Genomic DNA, 21,896 nt, shown 5'->3' with positions numbered 1-21,896 from the left:
GTATGCTATATTTCATACACACAAATAAAAGATATGAAAAACTAAGAAACAAGGCTTATTTTACCTAATTCTATTCCTTTGAATTTGTCTCATTATTGTTTGGGGTATCCATTATTTCCCCACTCAGAAGAAACTCTAGAAAAAATTTGCTAGAATAGTATTACTAATATGAGGGTCTCCCAAAGGAGAGTTCCTCATAGTTATGTCCTAAAGAAATCATTTAAAAATCTCTGTTCAAAATATCATCTCTAAAACTGATAAAGGCTATTCTAGAAGGTTTTAAGAAAAATACTCCAAGCAAAAGGTTTGTAAAGAAGGTATTACTAGTATAATGAGGTCAAGTTCCGTAGAAGCATCAGAGAACAAAGGAGTTACATCAGTCAAAGAATACATTTAAAAAGATAATTAATGAAAGAATGTTAGGATTAAAAAAAAATCCACAAAGTTTATAGCCAACCATCTGTTGTTCAGCTTTTCTCCAAATCTTTACTGCTTTCGCTTATACATATTAAGGATATTTAAGTCATCCTTTAATTAAACTAGAAAGCCTCAGAGAAATGAAGTAAAGTGAACAGTTTACTCTCCAGCAAATGAGAAAGAAAAGCAAGTCAGGATGGGAAAAAAGTAGAAAGGCAGAGGATGAGAGGGAAAGAGAAGCAGGGGAGAGAGAGGCAGAGAGGGAGGAAGGGAGGGGGAGAGAGAGGGGGAAAGAGAGAGAGAGAGATTGGGAGAGAACAAAACTTAAGGCAAATAAATGCTAAAGATAAAACATTAGGAAGAATTTCTTTCCAACTATAAGACAAAAGTTAATGATAGTAAGAGAGATATAAAGTTATACCTCAGTCATTTTCATAGGCCACAATTCAGTGATGAAAAAAAAACATTTACTTTGGAATACCGTGAAAAAAAAATAAGTAAAATAAGCATAAAAACTTACATATATAGTTACATTGCAATTGTGTAAAATTATTTATGAATTGGGTATATAGATGGCATTTTAAAAACATATCTCTATATCCTAAGTTTCATAGAGTGTGTACTATTTTTATAATGAAAATACGTAACTCATTTGAAAACAACAAATTATGCTGTCAGTTTGCTCTAAAAGTGCTGTCTTTAAAATTGATGGCTGATTAATGTTTTGAATTTATTATTTATATATACATAGTTCCAAAAGGATTTGAGGCAGGTTATCAAAAAGCAACAACAATAAAAAAGATGAAACAATACAGCAAATCCACTAAATGGAGAATAGGAAAATAGGCCCAAAGCAAAAAAACAGGAAGAGTTTCTACAGCTTTCAAAATCTGCTAGAGAATGCAAAGAAACTGAGTGACTCTTGTTTAGCTCCAGATTCTGTGAACACTTCCTTTTAATATAAAAGGAAATGAACAGCACACTGGCTGTTGATAATAACCTACATGTGTTGACAAAAGCTGTTGTACTGATTATACAAAATTCAGTTAGCTAAAAACTTGTAAAACCATCTAGAAAAAATATAGAACACCTTCACAATCTTGTTATAGGGAAAGATTCCTTAGACAGCAGCCAGAAAGCACATGAGAAAATGTTCAACATCATTAGTCATCAGGGAAATGTCATTGTGGTACTAACCAGAATGGCTAAAATTTAAAAGACTGACAACAATAAATACTGGAAAGTTGGTGAACAAGTTGAATATCCTTAGAGTATTGGTGGGAATATAAAACGGTAGAACCAGTATAAACTGGTATTTTTGAAAACATATATTTACCCTCTGATTCAGCAATTCTACTACTAAGAGAAAAGAAATCATATATCCACTAAAAGCAGCTTTAGTCATAATAGCTAAAAACTGGAAACTTCCCCAGTATCCATTTATGGGAGAACACACAACATGGACAGATTTCAAAAACATTAAGCCAGACACAAAAAATATATTCTGTATGATTCTATTTAAATTAAGTTTTAGAATAGGCAAAACTAATTTCTGGTAATAGAAACTGGATCAATAGTTGCTTCGGCAGGAGATGGGGTGCAGGGATTAACTGGGAAGGGGCACAAATAATTTTTGGGGGTGACAGAAATGCTACGTTATTACCAGCATGTAGGTTACACAAGTATGTGTATTTTGTCAACACTGATCAAACTGCACCTTTAAGAGTTGAGAATTTTACTGTATGTAAATTATCCCTTAATTTAAAAAAATCAGATTAGCTCAGTAAGAGCTAAATTATGGTTGCTAAATACTGTTTACTAAAAGAAGACATATATTTTAGCTTTGACATTTGTGGAAGTAAGATTAGTGCTTCATAACAAACCTTAAATAATCTGACATATTATTGCCTTTGTGAAGAAGGCCTCAGCAAGAGTGATAAGATTTTTCTCAAAAAGCATTCTTTTCAAATGCTTTCACAAACACTGAAGCCCAAGGATTAGGATTACATTTTCATGTATTGTTAAACACGAAAATGTGACCTTGGTCTATGTATGGGGTATTTAGCTATTTTAACAGAGTAGTACTTTCAGTAAGTGGTAAATTCAGTGAAGAATCTATGAAGACTTCAAATGATTCATATGAATCTCACAGAAGGAGCTTTGTAGTTAGGCTCAAACACATGCTCAAGACATCACTGTTATGGATGTATATATAAATCACAAATTCAGACAATATGCCTAAATTATGAAATAACAGCAAATGTTAAAATACCTAATACCTGGGGTTGGGGAATGGAAATAGAAGAAAAAAATCTCTATGAACACAAAGGACATTAACAAATGCTGCATTTAATAATTTTAAACTTACTTGATTACTGGAGGCAATGAATCAAGTCTAGTCTCTGGGCTCCAAGCTATGCCATCAACTCTAACTCCATGGTGAAATGTTCGCAGTGTTTTATACTGAATTCCTTCAATGTCTGCTTCTTCCTCCTAAGCATACATAGTAAATACTTTAATAAGTTATGAGAACAAACAATATAAAACTCTGTACTTCATTATAATGAAGAATTTATCAGGGGGCCACACATATTCTTTTGAGAAGTTCAAAAGCACATTATACGCTGAGATGTAACTGGTTTGTTGAACAGTAACAAAAATATCCAAAGCTGTCTAAGCCTCACTAAATAACTTTCTAAAGCAACCAGAAAACAAAGGATAAACAAATTAGATTTTACCTTACTTAGAAGAGATTTTATCCCTAATAGTAAATACATTTCACAGCAAACACAATGAAAATGGAATGCTCTAATCACAACATTTTAGGTAAATGAATTACCATACATGGTTAATCAACTGACAATATAAAAAATATACACCGAATATAAAGTTTTGATATATACAAGATACTCTGTACCTTATAATGCTTCAAAGTCATTATGAGTACCAATGGTTTTCACACAGTATTATACATGGCAGCGTTCATGTGGGAGATGCTACAAATTGTTCATCTATTACACTCTATGAATTATGAATATGCAAACAATGATTGGTCTTTTGGATATTTGATTCTGGGTAAGACATTTAATAAAGTTGGCTTATTTACTTGGCTCAGTACTACTAGAATAATTTCAGTTTATCCTCATGGGAAGATGAGGGAAAAAAATGAATTTTTAAAAGTCAAGTCATCTCTGGCAATATAGATGATAACCTGAAAAGCTTTCTGACTACAAAACTAAAGCAAAATCCAAATCCAGAGAAGCAACTGAGCACCGAGGTATAGATCCTGGACCTTTAAAGGGGAAGTAGCGAAAAAAACAAACAAACCAAAAGTGCCATGTAAACTGTCTACCACGGGTGAAGGCCAAGAAAGAGAAAAAGTCATTTATGAGAAATCTCAACCACTGGTTGGTCTTAACATGAGTTTTGGGCTTGAATTCACATTAACTATTTGCTCCAGAAAATGACAATTTATTTCAAAATGTTCTTATGTTGATAGTGACTACAAGTACTTGACAGACAAAGGCAAATTCTTTGGATGAACTCCTCTACCCAGGTCTCATAAAGTTCTCACAGATATAGTTCAATCAAATATGATCTTATATAGACGCACTACTACATATGAAAATAAAGTACCACAAACACAAACAGAAGAATCAAACCTGCATTTGACATTAGATTAAAAAAAAAAAAAAGATACCGAAAAAGATGTATTTTTCAGGATCTAGAAGAGGTAATCAAAAAACATGAGTAACCAAGAAGAGATTACCAAAAATGACCAGGTAAATTTTAAAAAGAGCCAAACAAAACTTTTAGGTGAAAATATCATAATGAGAAAAAAAATCAATCCTTAGAGGAGTGGGAAGACAGATTTGAAAAAATTACTAAGAAAGTAGCAAAGAGAAGACAAAAAGAAATATTAAGAGGGATTCAGTGAGAAGTTTCACCATATATTCAATTTGGGTTGTAAAAGAAGTGAATAAAGGGAATGGGGAAAGAGACAATATCGGAAGAGATAAGGGCAAAGGGCTCTTCACACTTGAGAACAGGCACCAATATGCATATTTAGAAAGACAAATAAATCCCAAGCAGCTTAAATAAAATGCAATCTGCAGCTAGACACAACATCATAAAACTTCAGAACACACAAACTGTCATGATATATACATACATGTGCATGTACATATAAGTACACACACATATATTTGGGGGGGGAGTAAGGAGAAGAGAGGGAGCAAAGGGGAGAGGGGCAGGGGTAGTTGTCTTAACAACAGGAGTCAGAAAGAAAAGATAGGTTTCCTATCAAAGAATAATAATTAGAACAATCATCAATTTCTTAGCAGAAATGAATGCAGAAAGACAGTGGAATATCTTCAAAATTACAGGAAAAACCGTAAAATTGTAGACACAACAAAACTATTTCTCAGGAATGAAGCTGTATTAAAAGTATTTTCATAAAAACAAAAACCAAGGGCTGGCATTAATAAAGGCTCACTAAAGGACCTCCTAAAGCAGGGGCTGGCAAACCATGGCTAAAGGGCCAAATCTGGTCTATGGCCTGGTTTGGGATGGTCCACAAACTGAGAATCATTTTTATATTTTTAAAGAGTTGTAAAAAACAAAGAATTTGCAACAGACACCTTAAATGGCTGGCAAATCTGAAAATATTTACTATCTAGTCCTTTACAGAAGAAGTTTATTTTTCTTGTAGTAAAGGATGTGCTTTTAGTTAAAGAAAAATGACCCAAAAAAGCTGGCTTGAATGTAAGGAACAGCAAGTAAAAAATCAAAGGCAAACATGTGGGTAAATCTAAACAAATACTAGCCACATAAAGCAACAATGAATTTGTGAGTTTCAATAAAAAGAAAAATAGAGAAATAAAATACAACAATAGTAAGTCTGGAGGGGATGATAACAATTCAAGTGTCAAAGGTCCTTGCTTTGTTCATAAAGAAGTTAAAGGTGTTAATTTTAACTCTAATTAAGTATGCATATTAAAATGTATTCGGTAAACATTAAAAAAGAGAAATAGCATGTAAAACTTCCAAAATATAAGGAAGGAAAAAGGTGAAAGGAGGTAATAAAATACAAACAGAAGCCTTAAGAATACGAATACTGGCAATGTTTTCAATAGTAAAGAACTAAAACTAACCCAAACATCCAATATATAAATAGATTAATTGTAGTATATTCATATTATAAAACACCATACTACAATGAAGATAAATGAACTTTGAAGTGATTTACAACACCTACACATATGATAACTCAATGAAGAAAAACAGAATTTCAGACAGAAGAGGCAGTAAGGAAAGAACACCCAGTAGGCTTCAAAGGAATTGCTAATATTCCTTTTAAGCTAGGTAGTAGGTATACGTGGATCTACTATTATTATTCTTTACATCTTATACGCTAGTACATAGTTTAAAACATTTTAAAGCTTAAAATATAATTTTAAAATAAATCAATCATCGTTTTGCTATTTAAATCAAAACCGTAAATGAGCCTAGAGACTACAGCAAAATTTTTCATGACAAATTTGCCGGAGGAATCTTCTGTGTTAAGTGACAATAGTTATCCTTTACAAAAGTTTATAATACTATAAAATATCAGTGAAAATATCCAGAGCAGATTAAAATTGATATTTAATAGAATACATATGTCTATACAGATAGGAATTATCTGAAGGACTGGTCTAAGAATTTCATTCATCCTGAATCTAAATGCAAAGTTTTGTAATATGTAGTTTAATTGAATCCTAGTGGATGTGTTAAATTTTCCAAGATAGCCTTTAGAATCCCAGCAAAGCATTTCACAAATATATTACATATATCTTTCTCTACATAATTCAGATACTCCTGGAAAATAACTTTAAATTCCAGCTGAACTCAGAGTTAGCAGAAAAAAGGAAACACAAATGCATTTATCAAGGAAAGAAAAACACTGTCAAAATTTATTACCTCATAATTTGTCTGTATAATAACTGTATAGCTAACAGCCAGATATGCCAAAGAGCAACCACTAAGTAATTTTAAAGTGTTAGAAGACTAATCATAGCTGACTTCATAGTTTAGGTTACATTTATTTTTCCACACTTGACAAATCTATCTCCTAAAAATGAAGTTTTTACCATCAAAACAAACATTATTTTGCTACTGTAACAACAGTATTGACAATTAGGTCCTATAATTTGTTGTCCAAAGTGTATACGGAGTCATTGGGTGGTCGTGGGGCTAAAGAAATCCCAGGGACTGTACAGCCTGGGCTTTATGTATTACCAGTGAAAACTTTTTTCCTGGCAGCAATGTTTGCCATTGAGCCAACTAAAAGGCCAGGGTGTGTGTGTGTGTGTGGGGGGCGGGTATACGCAGAGATGAATGCAATTTTGTGTTTAGTTTGGGGTGTATGCAGTATTGTATAGGCAGGAAATTAAGACACTATGGAAAACTTGCTATAATACAAATCATTATACAAGGCTCCAGCATATTTGAGGTTGGGGCAAGGCCAGGTTGATGAAAGGGCTATTCTAAGGATTTGAAATTGGCAGGCCCTCCCACCACACCCACTTAAGGCCAAATGCAGAATTTTAGCTGGATGAAATTGCAAAGTTTACCAAGTTTAATTCTTTCAACTAATGCTTAAATCTCTAGCAGAACATTGTAAAAAAGAGTCTGCACAATCTTTCTATGAACATTTTCCAGTGACAGGGAACTACCTACTTCTTGGGGGAGCTTATACAATTTTGGGGGGGAGTTCTAATTATTAGAAGAGTTCTCCTTAACATTAAACCAAAAGCTGTGTAAATTCTACTGATTGCTCCAAATTCTGCTCTCTGGAACCATACAGACTAAGTCTAACTCACTGATTGATGGCAAATATCTGGCCATAGCTGATCTCCCCTAGGTGAACACATTCAAAGAAGCAATTTCAAGCATCAGTCTTAAAGCATTATAAGCAACAACTCCACTCAAACAGAATTGACAAACAACACAAGAAATATTTACCATTCTGAATCAAATCCTTCTTTCACTTGACAGTTTAAAATACTTTATTATCACTCTGAAACTTGTCTTCAAATACATTACCTCCTTTGAATCATAATATACTGCTAAGAACTGAGTAAACATTAAACATTATTGTCAATTGACAGAGGAGAATACAGAGCTGTGCTGTCCAGCATAGTGGTTACTAGCCACATGGGGCTAGTAAGCACTTGAAATGTGGCTAGCTCAAGCTGAAATAGGTACACTTTATAAAGTGAAAAATCTACACCAGATTTCAAAGACTTAGTATGTAAAGAATATAAAGTATCTCAATAATTTTTATATCGGTTACACATAAAAATTTTGGATGTGCTGGGTAAAAAATATATTATTAAAATTAATCTCACCTGCTTTTTACTTTTTAAAATGTGGGTACTACAACATTTAAATTTATATTTGTGCCTCACACTGCATTTCTACTGGACAGAATTGAATTAACTTCCTTTGGCAGTTTAATCATTACACTGCTTCATGGTGAACATCCAGGTGACTGAAACTCTAAGTCATGACTCTGCCTTCTAGCAGTCTAGCATTTTAAGACTTCATATTCATCTTTAATTTTACTTTTTCAACTTTTGGCCCATTAATCTAATCTATTAAATGATATTTGGAGTCTGGCATACAACAGATGCTCAATAAAAATCTATTAAATGAAGTCTGTCACGCACAGAATTAGATATCCTTCTCGGCTTCACGTCCTATATAAATTCAATGTGCTTGCCTAAGTTAAGTGTTCTTATCCAAGTCCCAGTTGAGGCTGCAATTCATTATCAATGGCCCTTTGAATAGACTTAGAAACTTCCATGGTTCCTTTCACGCTTCATTCCTTCACATGCAGGGCTTTTACAGCAGTTATCTTATTGCATTGCTTTATATTTAAAGCATATAAAGGCCTTACATTTCCTTGAAGGCAGCGTCCTTGCTTTTTTAAAGTATGTATCATCAGTTCCCAGCACCTATCTGCATTTAATGAGTATTCCACAAATACATGACACCAATCAATAGTACTATCATTTGGCTTAAATTTCCAACATGATATTGAAAAGAATACCATGAAATTCTAAAAAATGCTTTGTTGAAATTAAAATTCACTGTATCAGCAGTGTTTTCCTAACAGTCTTAGAATGAGGATTGCCTTTCTGATAGGAATGTGGAAATCTTTCAATTCAATTCACATTTACGTAGTTTTCTCTCAGGGTAAGAAGTTGAGTGCTATAGACTTGAAGGTCCTAGCATGAAAGAATAGGAACAACATTTAATAGTGCTTAATTAGATAAAAAAAAAAAAATAACTCAAAAGAAGAAATCTGAATCCCCAAGGGCAAATTACTGAAACTCGATTCTCTTCCAGAACTGTTTGTACTCTGGTTTCAACCTACCTGAATAGCAGCATAGAAGGAAAAGAACAGGGGTTTGAAAATGGGGTCTAGATATTGTTTTTTCAGTTACTAGTCAGATAAATCCCTGAACTTCTTTGAAGTAGAATGGAAACTCCATGAAGACAGGGACAGTTGTTTAACTGTAACTCCAGTACCTGGTATAAATATAATTTATGTTCATTCCTTGCTAAATTAATAAAAATCCAATTCTTTCCTTAGATAATTAGGGGGTAAGAGCTACACTGCCAATCTCACAGGACTGAGGATCAACAGGGACAAGCATATGACCACAAATCTTAACAGAGAAATACCAATATTTTTTGCTAGTTCTTTTTTTCTCATTTTTGTCATTTTCCCCTCTTTGTTCCCATTTTCTCTGCCACCCATCACCTCTGCCTTTCTTTTTTCCTGATTTTTTCTCCCTTCTTGACTTTCTCCCTCAACATTTCTTAGCTGACATAAATGAGAGATGAAGGATATTTTTTCAGTACTTTTGAATACAATTCTATGCTCACGACTATTAATTTAAAAAGTAATGAAGTAAAATATCAACTTCACCTCCAGGGGACTGCTTTATCCTTTAGTAGCCAGCATTAGAAAAATGTTTTCCCTTCAGTTTTTTTCAAGACCGTTGTATAATTTCTCTTAACCGTGTGACTTTTTATGATTCTAACCTGGTAGTCCAGCTAAAATCTGGCTGAGGGTCATATTTAGTCTAAAAGCTAGAAACTCCTACCCCAACCTTAAGAGACATGTGGGATAATGTAACAGCTCTTGTATTCTACTCAGACATCAATAAAATGAAGTTTTTAATTTGTACTTCCTCCTTAGGGTAAATATGCACACAGTCTGTGTATAACCTAATACATTTATTGCACTGTAAAGTGTTAAACTGCATCTACAATGTCAAAATACTGTAAGATACTTAACTGCCTCCTGAGTAAAAGAGGAAATAATATTTACAATGTTTATAATTATCACTTTTGACGATAAAGTTATTTTAAATCTTTGAAAATTGGTCACTGCCAAATTACCCCACTGATTAACCTTAATTTGAGAAATACTCTTCCATGAATAATATTCTGATAACCAAAGATTAACCAGAGATTCTTGAGGTGACCTCTCATTGCTCAAAGTCTCTCTTACATGTAGAATTAGCTTTCTGGTGAGAAAACAGAGCATGCTTACCACAAAGCAATCTTACTTTGGTGATTAAATATGAGGCTGTGCCTGAGTGTCACCAACGACCAAATCCAATGACGGCTAAAACATACATATGTATTAAACGTGTCAGATTCCTTCTTGGAACTGTATATGTACCAACTCACAACATTCTCACAAAACCGTGTTAAGTATGGTTGATCCTTGAACAACATGGGTTTGAACTGTGTGGATTCACTTATACATAGATTTTTCTCAATATATACATACTACAGGACTAAGGACCATATGATCTGCTGTTGGTTAAATTCACAGATGAGGAACTGCAGAATTTCAGTTACACCTGGATTGGAATTTTTTTTTATTGAAGTATAGCTGATTTACAATGTTGTGTTAGTTTCTGGTGTACAGCATAGTGATTCAGTTATACATATATATAATCCTTTTCATATTCTTTTTCACTATAAGTTATTATAAGATATTGAATATAGTTCTGTGCTATATAGTAGGACCTTGTTACCTATTTTTCATATAGTATTTTATATCTGTTAATCCCAAACTCCTGTTATCCTTCCCTCTGCCTTTTCTGCTTTGATAACTATAAGTTTGTCTTCTATGTCTGTGAGTCTGTCTCTGTTTTGTAAGTAAGTTCATTTGTATCATTTTTTAGATTCCATGTACAAGTGATACATGATATTTCTCTTTCTCTGACTTATTTCACTTAGTATGATAATCTCTAGATCCACTCATGTTGCTGCAAATGGCATTTGTTCATTCTTTTTTATGATTGAGTAGTGTTTCATTGTATATATATACCACAACTTCTTTTTCCAATCATCTGCTGATGAACATTTAGGTTGTTTCCATGTCTTGGCTATTGTAAATAGTGCGCCTGTTAACAGTGGGGTGCATGTATCTTTTCAAATTAGTTTACTCCAGATAGATGCCAAGGAGTGGGATTGCTGGATCATATGGTAACCATAATTTTAGTTTTGTAAGGAATCTCCATACTGTTTTCCATAGTGGCTGCACCAAATTACATTCCCACCAACAGTGTAGCCTAGTACTTTCTATTGGAATAAAACACCTGTGTATAAGTGGATCACGAAGTTTAAACCCATATTGTTCAAAGGTCAACTGTATTTTTCTTTTTAACTACCTATTTAATGTTTGCACAAATCTCAGGCATCTGTTATCACTGGGAATGTGTTTCCCTGCAGTTCTTCATATCACCTTTTTAACATTCAAATTCAATATACTTTCAAAGTTTAGCCAAACTTTACCAAAGTTTGTGTAAGTTTTCTTATTAGTGAAATATCTTCACTGTAATTCACTGCAGTTTTCTATACTAACCTGAAAAGTACATGTGCCAATGACCACAAAATTATTGCCACCATATGCAATTAGGTTTCCTGAATCCCCACTCTCAAAGGGATTAAATTGTACCACATGCACATAATCTTCACAATCCACAGTGTAGGCAGCATTTCTTGTGGCATCTTGCTTCATCCTGTATGGTAAAACTTGTGCAGTTGTAAAAATAGACTTCTATTGGTCAAGGTCACGAAACTGTGGATTACAGCACAGACACAGTTAGATAAAACCTGTCAAAATGTTAGCTATTTCCAACAAATGAATCAAAATAAGGATGTGGCAACAGGAAGGTCAAAAAAAAAAAAAAAAGTACTTACTTTTTGAGTGATACTTGCAGAGTAAGTTACCAAAAAATTTTGTTTAAAAGATATAGCAAGTACTTAAAGATGTAATCACATTAATAATACATTCATAAAAATTAATAAGTTAACATTTATGGAGCACTATTTGCTGGCATCATGTTAGGTATTTTACCGATATTATCACACCTAATACTTGCATAAACCTAAGTGGGAGATATAACCTATGGGCCCCATTTTACAGAGGAAGAAACTGAGTCATTAGCTTGCCAAGCTCATATGAGGAGCCAGAAAGACTACTACATGTTGGACACCAGTGCTAGAAAATAGAAACCCAGACTCCTGAAGGAGCTCACCATCCAGGGTTATTTATGATTCAATATGAAAAGTGCTATAGTTCTAAGTAGATACAAAATATACAGTCTGGAAAAAGGAGTGCCAGAATGTAATATAAAAATAATATTCATAAAACCAGGCACGAAACTTCAACCTTTCATGGCCTGGAGTGCAGTCTGGAAGTAGCACTCCCAGATGAGGCTTATGGATTTTAAAGAGGTTTTTGTTTTTGTTTTTGTTTTTGTTTTTCTTTTTAACTGGACGGCAGGAGTTGTCCTGAAAACAGCTGGGCTCCATAACAAACACATCAAACACCTGATGAATATTTGCTCAGAATCATATGAAATGTTCCACTTCGGAAAGTCTATAAACTAGTAACCTTATGAGTAGGCATCAAAGACTGGACATTTGTTAAGGGTGATAAGCAATACGATATCGGTGTGGGAAATGCAAAAGATCTTATATCAGGAAACTCGGTCCCTAATTGCTCATTAAAGTAGTGCCCAGTCTAATTACATTCTCAGGGTCTCACTGTACACGGTGGGCTGGACTTGCCCCTTTAAAATTACTAGAGCAAAGGAGGGAGGAAATAAGAGAAGACCCTGCAAAGAGCCCGGACGCCTCTCCCAGTGCGAGGCAAGTCCCGCAAGACCCTGCTATCACCTCCCCGAACCCGAGGTCAGCGGGGACAGGGGTGGAAATGGTTGGGGGAGAGGAGGAACTCCCAGGGATGGGGGGGTGCGGGGCAGCCAGCAGCATAGCGGAGCTCCCCCTTGGGCTCACGCGCGATACGCACCAGAGGACGCCTGGAAGCCGCCAGAGAGGAGATGGTGGCTACTTGCGGGGCGGTGCGCGCGCCGGCTCTGCTTCCGGGTCAGAGGGCGGGAGCGGCGATTGGCTCCCGGGCTCTCCCGCGAGATTTAAAACATAAACCCGCGACCACTCGAACAGCTGCTGCACTGCAGCCTGGCTGGACCTTTCTTCAGACAAGGCCGCAACTACCGGGTCTTCCCCGAGCCAGGTGAGTGTCGCCTCTTCCTCGCGCGCCTGTCGCACTTTAAGTGGAACGCTGTGAAGGTTTTTCGGTGACAGCAAAGCGCCGTATTTGTGCAGTGTCTTTGCTTTGGAGCCTGTTTTGGACTGAGGGTGTTGAACAGAGTTCATAGGACCCAGTGCTGGTTGGAGCTGGAAGTTCCTGAGGGGTCATCTGAAGACTGGAAGCCGAAGGCCCACAGAGCCCTACTTAGAGTCATTAGTTAAGCAAGAAGCCAGGGTTCCAGTCCCGAGACGTATATAGATTCCAATCCCGCAGCTCTCGACCTCTCCGTATTATATCCTCCCAAGGAACTGTTTCAGGACCTGCTTTCTGACAATGAGCAGTAACGACTGACATGTTTTTGGAGCATCTACTAAGTGCCCGGCACTAAGGGGATTATTTACTTGTCTCAGTAACGTCTGGTAAGTTTATGAAATAGGAGATATCTTCCCCGTTTTACAGATGAAGAAATTTATGTTCATCAGGTATTTTAAATACTGAAGGACATAACCAATAAATGGGGACCCTGGATGTAGACCCTGGTCTGTAGTTATTTTAACCATTTTACTGCCTCCCCAGTGACATTTTCCCATCTTACAATTTTTGCTACAGTGCAGCCTGGAATCCAGTTTTTCAAAAACAAGTGTTTTATTATCGCTGCCGCCTTCTACTTCTGTTTTTGTATAGTGCAGCCTGACGTTCAGAATGCTTGCATTTTCATTGTTTCATTGACTTCTCATAACTGGCTGCAAGGTGTTAAACCTCTACCTAGGCAGTCAGGTGTAAAGCTTGTTGCCTGGGCTCACACAGCCAGCCAGCTACTGGAAGAGTTGGGACTAGACCAGGGTTGGCAAACTGGCGGCACTTCCTGTCTTTGTGTAGCCAGTTCCTGAGCTAAGCACGGATTTTACATGTTTGGATGGTTGGGAAAAAAAAATCAAAAGAAGAATAATATTTTGTGACATATGAAAATTATATGAAAGTCAGATTTCCTTTTCTGTAAAGTTTTGCTGAAGCACAACTACGCTTATTTGTTTATGTATTGTCTGTGGCTATTTTCACACTGCAAGGTCAAATTGAGTAGTTGAAACAGAGTGTATGGCCTGTATGCCTCAAATGATTACCATTTGACCCTTTCCAAAAAGTGGGCTGACATCTGGATGACTGCTGAATTTTATATATACAAGGCGTTGTTCTAAAAGCTTAACTTATATTTATGTCATTTACTTTTTAAAAAACCCTGTGGGATAGGACTATTATTTCATTTTCAGTACAAGCAAGCTGATGCAGGGAGAGGTGACATAACTTAGGGAAGCTCTCACAGCTTGTAAGTGGTGGAGCCAGGATTCAGAACAGTCATAGTATCTTTAAAAAATACCAGTAAATAGTTTACTACAAAAGATTTATTTCAGGCAAACTGATCATATCACTGAAGCTTTACTTTGTCACTTTTTTTTTTTCTTTTAAGTGATGAGGGTGATACTTTGAAGATAAATATAACTTTTAGCTGTTTAGTAGGATTTGTATTTTTTGTAGATATTTTAACTTATAGTCTTCTTCCTGTACTTTTAAATTGCACCACTGATTATGTCTATAAATTATTTTTTTGTAAATGGCAAATGCCCATTTTTTTTGATCATACAAACCCAAGATACCTGGTAAACAACTGGAATTCTGTTTATAACACATTAAAAAAAAAAGGAAAAAAATATTACAGGAGTAAGTAAATGGGATGTGTAAAGTAAAATACCCAAAATAAGATAATGGCACATGAATATGTTGGAGACTAGGGTACTTAACAGAAAGTAGGGGAAAAAACTTTAGTAATCATGTCTATAAACTCAGAGAAAGGAATTGGCTGCCTCATATCGATTTGGATATATAAACATTGAAACTACATCCAATTATTTTGAAAGGCTTTTGTCTGTCAGGAGAACTTATGTAATGTAGTGATTGAAGAGCATAGCTTTTGGAGTTAGGCATCTTGGACTTAGGTCTATTTGGTCATTTGCTAGCTGAATGACACATGGCATACTTTTCTTCAGATGTAAAATGAGGATAATAGACTTTCTTCATAAACTCTTGTGAAGATTGAATAAGGTAATAAATACCAAGCGTTTGAAAAGTGTCTGGTACCAGGAAAGCTTCTAAATATTAGCTTGTTATTATACTGGTTGTCTATTGCTGTGTAACAAACCACTCCAAAATTAAGTGGCTTTAAAACAATAATCATTTTGTTTATTTATGAATCTGTGGATCAGCAGTTTAAACTGGACTCAGCTAGGTGGTCCTGCTGGTCTTGCCTAGGATCACTTATGTTGTTGTATTTCATCTGGCAGGTAGATTGGAGCTAGATAATCTAAGATGGCCTCATTCACATGTCTGTGGGTTGGTACTGGTTGTCAGCTGGAGTGCCTTGGTTCTCCTCCATATGAACTCTCCAGCGGGCTAACTTGGACCTCTTCATACATCATTCTGAGAGAAGCAAGAGAGTAAGAGCTAAAATTACAAGGCCTTGTGTGAAGGCCCCCAAGACCACCTGAGGTTGGGTAATTTGCTAAGAGGACTCAGCATATAGTTGTACTCATGGCTATAATTTATTATAGCAAGAAGATACCAAGCAAAATCAGCAAAGGAAGAAGGTACATGGGGAGAAGTCCAGGGGAGATCAGGCACAAGCTTCCGTAAGTCTCTTCTTAGTGGAGTCTCACAGGATATGCTTGATTCTTCCAGCAACAAATTATGACAACACATATGAAATGTTGTCTGTCAGGGAAGCTCTTTACAGATTCCGCGCCCAGGGTTTTTACTGGTGGCTGAACATGTAGGTATCCTCTATGTCCCCAAACTCCAGATTCAAAAGGAAAGAGTGTATTCAGAGTAAACTACATTGTTTGTACAAATAGTTTAGGCACAGTGAGACATTCTTACTGGAAACCCTCCTGAAATCTGAGTTCCCAGATGCCAATCAAGGGTCAACCCTGTAAGTGTGCATTTCGAAGGATAGTAGTCAGGCTTGCTGTATTAACTCTTTTCTAAACTGGCCTTCTAGAAGCTCTAGGCTTGGAACTCCTATGATGGCATTTTTGCCACATTCTATTGGTCAAATCAAGTCACATGGCTGACCCAGATTCAAAGGGGTGGAAAATAGACCATCCTTTTTGGAAAAATATAGGGATGGGAGGAAACTGACTTTTTTTTTTTTTTTTCAATCTACCGCAGATATTGCTATCTATCTCAAAATAAATATTTTTAAAATACAGCTTTAATTAGCTATATTTGTGTCTGTTATTACAAGTTTGCAAAATTTGTGTTTATCTGTTTTGTATGAATTTTCACATTGAAGGTTAGATTTTGCTATTTCAAAAGATTTGGCTTAAAAATAAAGGAGAGGAAAGTATGATTGGGCAGAAATTCTATTCTGTTTTCCTAAATTTAATTAAAAGCAGTCTTAGTAAATATGAAATGACTTCTTGTTCACTACTTATTTTTCTCAAACCCTGCTTCCTTACATATGTTAAATATCAATTTCCAATTAAAATAAGTCTTTTTAACATTGTATTCTGTCCTGCTTTAAGAGGATGGCTGTGCTTAACCAGAAGTCTGTTATGGATATGATTAGAGAGTTCAGAAGGAATTGGCATACTCTTTGTAACTCTGAGAGGACTACTGTGTGTGGTGCAGACTCCATGCTATTGGCATTGCAGCTTTCCATGGCAGAGAACAACAAACAGGTTAGTAGACTGTATTTAGGTTAACTTTTTTTTTAAAGTGTATTTTGGTTTTTGCCCATTTGAATAAGCTTAATTAAATTAATTTCTTTGCAATATACACCCTCCTATGATAATAGCAATATGCTGTTTTCACAAATGCCTCTGGATATCTGTGTCAAAATATTACAATTGAATTTGAAATAATTTGTTTCAAAATAAGGCCTTTATATGTATAATTTAACGTAGGACATGCACATTTAATGTTTAATTTAAAATCTTAAGGTAAACATGCAACTATTATGATTATTATGGTTGAAAATTATTTTATAAGACTTCTCTAAATAAGATTCTAGAAGGCATACATAAATAATGTTTATTAAAATATAATCCAAGTATTATATGACTAATTTCAGACTGTATGGTATAATTATTCCTAAGCCAACCTGCAAATCAGAATCATTCAGGAGGGCTTTTAAAAAATCCTGGCTCCTCAGCCCCAGTCTCAGAACCTGATTCTCCTAATCTGCACTGAGACTCTGGAAATTGTCCTTTTTTAACCATTTAACCTTTTTTTAATCTGAAGTGATTCTTACATATTTAGCTTGGGCCAAATTAATGTTTGGAATAAGCTCTACCTAAAGGATTAGACGTGTTCAGATGAGACAAGTGTGAGTGTAGGCTGGCGTGGTAAGGAAAGGCTTCTTGGATTTTACATGCTAGTCTTAAAGGAGGGAAGTCTTTGCATGGGAGGATTTAAAGAGAAGATATAAGAAGAAGAAAGTTAGTTCCGAAGAAGCATCCAGGGAGATTAAAATCTTGATGTTTTGAAGATGGTAAAGAGATGGTTTGAGATGGTAAGAGAAAACTACTTTTGAGGGTTGGAATAGTTTCGGTGGGTTTGTTGGGCTAGGTAGTGAAATGACATTCTAATGAATTATTTTAATCCCATATGTCAATTACCAGACTTTTAAACTGCATATACCAGTAAACACCCCTCCCCCCCCCAAATTAGACATTGACAGATTTGAACATTTCTCATGTTGGCACATAAAGCCATTGAAGAAAAAATAGTGAATAGGACCATCATTTTGAAAAAGGAAGAATGATTTAAGACTTTAAAATTAGGAATTACATAATCTTAATGTAAAAGAAAGTTTTTCTTATGCATGGATAGTTGGTTGTTTTGCATATTTAAAATAATGTGTATTAGGATAAATTTTGAACATAGAAAAACTTTGACAAAATTCTATCTTAGGTAGGCAGTTATTTCAAACATATTTATTGAATTTTTACTATGTGCTAGACATTATTCTAAACATTAGAAATACAGCACTGAAGGAAATCCCTGCTTTATGGAATTAACCTTCTAATGAGGAGAGACAGATAATACTCTAATAAATAAGATATTTAGTATTTTAGATAATAATAAGTGCTGCAGGGAAAAAAATAAAGCAGAGATGCAACTAACGAGTGTACAGAGTTTGGGGTGGAGGAGTTCTTGCAATTTGAAATAGGGTTGGCCTTATCAAGAAGTAGCCATTTGAACAAAGATTTGCAAGAGGGGAGGAAAGGAGAAGTCATGGGATTTTTTGTGGGAGGGGACTACCAGGCAAAAGGAATGGCAGATGCAAGGGCCTTGAAGTACAAATATGCCTGGCATGTTTAAGGAACAGCAAGGAGGCTAATACAATTGTTCAGCTATTTATATAAATGTTAATTTCTTCCCTCTCTTCCTCCTTTCCACAGATTTCTTTTTTTCTTTTGTTCAGCTTCAGCTATGTGCCTAGCATTGTGATAAGTGTTGGGGTTAAAATGATGAACAAAGCTTGACATGGCTCTTCCCTTTGTGACACTTATTGCCTAGTAGGCGAGACAGACATTATATAGAGGGTAATACAAATAAATGTAAAATTATTGGTGTGAGAAGAAGAGGTATTTGATGCTATGACACCAGGGAGTTGATCTGGTGAGAGAGAGAAAGCTAATCCTTAAAGGTAAGAGAGGGCTTAAAATTAGTCAAAAGAGTTGAGGGACAGGATGAAGATGGAGGAATAGCATATGCAGAGGTCCTGTGGCAGGAGACTGCGGATTGGCCAGAGGCTGCGGATAGAGTTTGAGAAAATGCAGATGGGCCATTGTAGCTGAAAGGCAGTGGCGGTGGTGGTTACAAGTCCCATTTGTTCCTTGTTTTTAATTATAATAATTGTTAAAAATCAGTCTCATATAGGTATGTTAAAAAAAAAAGGAAGTAGCAATTTTGACTTTTTATTTTGAAAAAATGTTAAACCTCTAGAAAAATGACAAGAATAATATGCTGAACTCCTGTATGCCCTTCACTTATACTCATCAGTTATTAACATTTTGCCACATTTGCAGCATTATTCTTTTAGTATTTTATAAGTGTATATAAAATATAAGTATATACATGTATATATTGTACAAATACACACATACATATATGCATATTACCATTATTATTCTGTTTGAACCATTTGATAGAAAGTAGCAGACATCCTGAGTCTTTACCTCTTGGTATTGTATATTCTGTGGGTTTTGACAAATGTGTAATAACATATATCCACCATTATAGTATTGTATAGAATGTTTTCACTGCCCCTAAAAATCCTCTGTACTCCACCTATTCATCCTTCCCTCTCCCCAACCCCTGGCAACCACTGATATTTTTACTGTCACCATAGTTTTGCCTTTTTCAGAATGCCATGTAGTTGGAATATAGTATATAGCCTTTTCTTATTGGCTTCTTTTATTTAGTAATATGCATTTAAGGTTCATCTATATCTTTTCATGGATTGATAGCTCATTTCTTTTTAGCAGTGAATGATATTCCATTGTGTGGATGTATCAGTTTATTTATAGATTCACCTTGTTTTACTTTTCTTTCAACCAATATTTAGTATTTTTTTAGTTTAATAGTGAAATAATTATTGGATTTTCTGCTGTCATCCTCTTTTTTACCTGAGCTTTTTTTTGTTCTCTATCTTTTAAAAATATCATGCTGCTCTTGCTTCCAGCATCTAATATTTTCCCCTTTGAGACTATTAATAATATTTTGTTGAGGTTTTCTTCTTGCATAATCTTTTTCCTCTAAGTTCCTTGTTTTTGTTAGTTTTATTTGGGAAGGATTTCCTTTCTTCCAATTAGAGATTTCCTTCATGGTGATCTTTGACCATTCGCCTATATTTAAGTGGAGTACCCAAATGCTTATTGGAAGTTCTGTGTGCAGGGTTAGGGCTTGGCAACCTGATCTTACTGGGTCATTTGGTTGGGGAACCTTTGATGTTGATATCTATAGATATCCATTTTGGAATAGTTTCTTTAGAAGTCGTCTTTCTTCCTGCGTGAATGGTGTAAAGTTGAACTGCCAATGTGTTGATGCCTGAAAGGAGTGTCAAAATTCAGTAAACTGTCAAGTGACTCCTATGGTTTTCATTTGGATACTCTTTTTCTTAACTGCACTCTTCAATTCATGGACTATTTTACCCTGTCCAGGGGATAAACCTCCAATTTTCTGCTGAGGTGGATGACTAGTGTCCCTTACCTCAGCAGAAACTAATTATTAGGCAAAAATTTAAGAGAAGATTACCCAGAGAGGTAAGCACAATGCTGAGACTATTCAGAAATCTCTTCACCAGCAAGTGTTTCTACCATCACCCTCTGCTAGGCAGATTTTTTTTTTTCTAGTGGACACACTAAGAGTGTTCACCTTTAGGGGCTTTTAGCTTTATATGGCATAGTGGGCAGGGAGGGTCTCTGATCCAGCTTCCCATCTTCTTTTGGTCAATTTTGTCTCCTAAATTATGTGCTCAGAGTTCATAAAAAACAGGTTCTTAAGTGCCAGGGAATGGTAGACACCAAGGAAGCACAGACCCTGCCATTCGCTTACCCCTTTGTCATTTTTTCATCGCTTTCGATCTTTTGTAACTTCCCTTCTCTTATGGACAATCCAGTCATGCTTTAAAAAAGTTTTCCTATTTCCTCCCATAATTTTAGATATTTTATACCAGGAGGAGTTTCTCTGTTTATCCAGTTGGGCAAATTGCCCTGTTAATGTGCTATTTTAAAATTATAGGAGATGGTATACGTTCTTTCTGCATCTAGTTTTTATCATCCAACATTGTTTTCAGGACTTCTTCAGGTACTGATAGACAGAAGACTTGATCAGATTTATTCATTTTTAACAGTCAACCTTTGTATAACTGGTAGATTTTATTCTTTGATGGACCTTGGAGTTTTATTGAAGTTTTTTTTGTATTACAAGCAGTTGGGCACTGAAACGAGATGTCTGTGCACTAAATGAGATGTTCTCTAGGCCCCCATACTCAATGGGTCATATAGTAGATACATCTGTAATTTGACTTGATACTTCCATACTACTCTTCAGCTTGGCTGTTAGAATTGACATTTATGTCGACTGTGTAGGAGAGTATCATTTTCTTATCTCTCTCCATATTAGATGTTATCAAACTATTAGAATGGAGAAAAAGTGGTATTTCACTTTAATTCTTCTGGTAACTAGAGCATTTAAGCACTTTAAAATTCTTATCTGATCATTTAGGTATCCTTTTCTTAAACTGTCTATTCATATCCTATGATTATTTTACTGTTGACTTGTTTTTGTCTCTTTCTTACTCTTTAAAAGAGTTCTATATGTATTTTAGATACTCTCTTTGTTATACAATTTGTTAGTGTCTTCCAGTGTGTGCCATTTTACCCACTTTCACTGGATATGCTTCCCTTACGTTGTTTCATCAGTATTTATATGCCAGACCTGTCTGCTGACACTGGATATTTTACCTTGATGTCCCATTACTGTCTTCACATCAGTTTTTAAAAGTAGACCATATTGTTTGCTCCATCAACTTACCTACCTTACCTTCCATTATTCACTTAGTCACTGGAGCTAGACACCCGAGTCATCACAGAATCACTTTCCTTTGCTCCCCTTTGAAATTCATTTCCAAGTTTTGCCAATTTTACTGCCTCAGCATTTTTTAAAGCAAATCTGTCCTTCTTTAGTAATCTGAAGAAATGGTACTAAGGTAAGTAATAGAGTCTAAGAATATTGTATAAATGGAGTGGGTTAGCTGAAGGTTAAACCTTGGTGGCCATGCACTGGA

The 21,896-nt window shown here is 35.4% G+C and overlaps 2 protein-coding genes across 5 annotated transcripts in view; one reads left to right on the top strand and one right to left on the bottom strand.

Annotated features, from left to right (window-relative positions):
* The window catches only part of NUP37 (nucleoporin 37), a 41,369-nt gene extending 28,500 nt beyond the window's left edge, over positions 1 to 12,869 (bottom strand). Inside the window, exons 1-3 of the mRNA XM_010962799.3 lie at positions 12,806 to 12,869; positions 11,354 to 11,569; positions 2,786 to 2,910 (exon numbers count right to left, since the gene is read on the bottom strand). Coding sequence (XP_010961101.1) covers positions 2,786 to 2,910; positions 11,354 to 11,509 — 281 coding nt within the window. The 5' untranslated portion in view covers positions 11,510 to 11,569; positions 12,806 to 12,869. The remainder of the gene's footprint in view (positions 1 to 2,785; positions 2,911 to 11,353; positions 11,570 to 12,805) is intronic.
* Positions 12,870 to 12,875: 6 nt separating this feature from the next.
* The window catches only part of PARPBP (PARP1 binding protein), a 57,057-nt gene continuing 48,036 nt past the window's right edge, over positions 12,876 to 21,896 (top strand). For 3 of the 4 annotated variants that reach the window (XR_012510705.1, XM_045522496.2, XM_045522497.2), the window contains exons 1-2: positions 12,876 to 13,030; positions 16,624 to 16,779. Coding sequence is in view for 3 of the 4 variants with exons in the window: in XM_045522496.2 (XP_045378452.1) it covers positions 16,627 to 16,779 (153 nt within the window). In the remaining variant the exon portion in view is untranslated. The other variant, XM_010962801.3, reaches the window with a different exon arrangement.

The sequence above is a fragment of the Camelus bactrianus genome, chromosome 12, assembly GCF_048773025.1.
Source record: "Camelus bactrianus isolate YW-2024 breed Bactrian camel chromosome 12, ASM4877302v1, whole genome shotgun sequence".
In the NCBI taxonomy this organism is placed as follows: Eukaryota; Metazoa; Chordata; class Mammalia; order Artiodactyla; family Camelidae; genus Camelus; species Camelus bactrianus.
The sequence above is the reverse complement of the archived record's forward strand: the minus strand, read 5'-3'. Positions and strand labels throughout refer to the sequence as shown.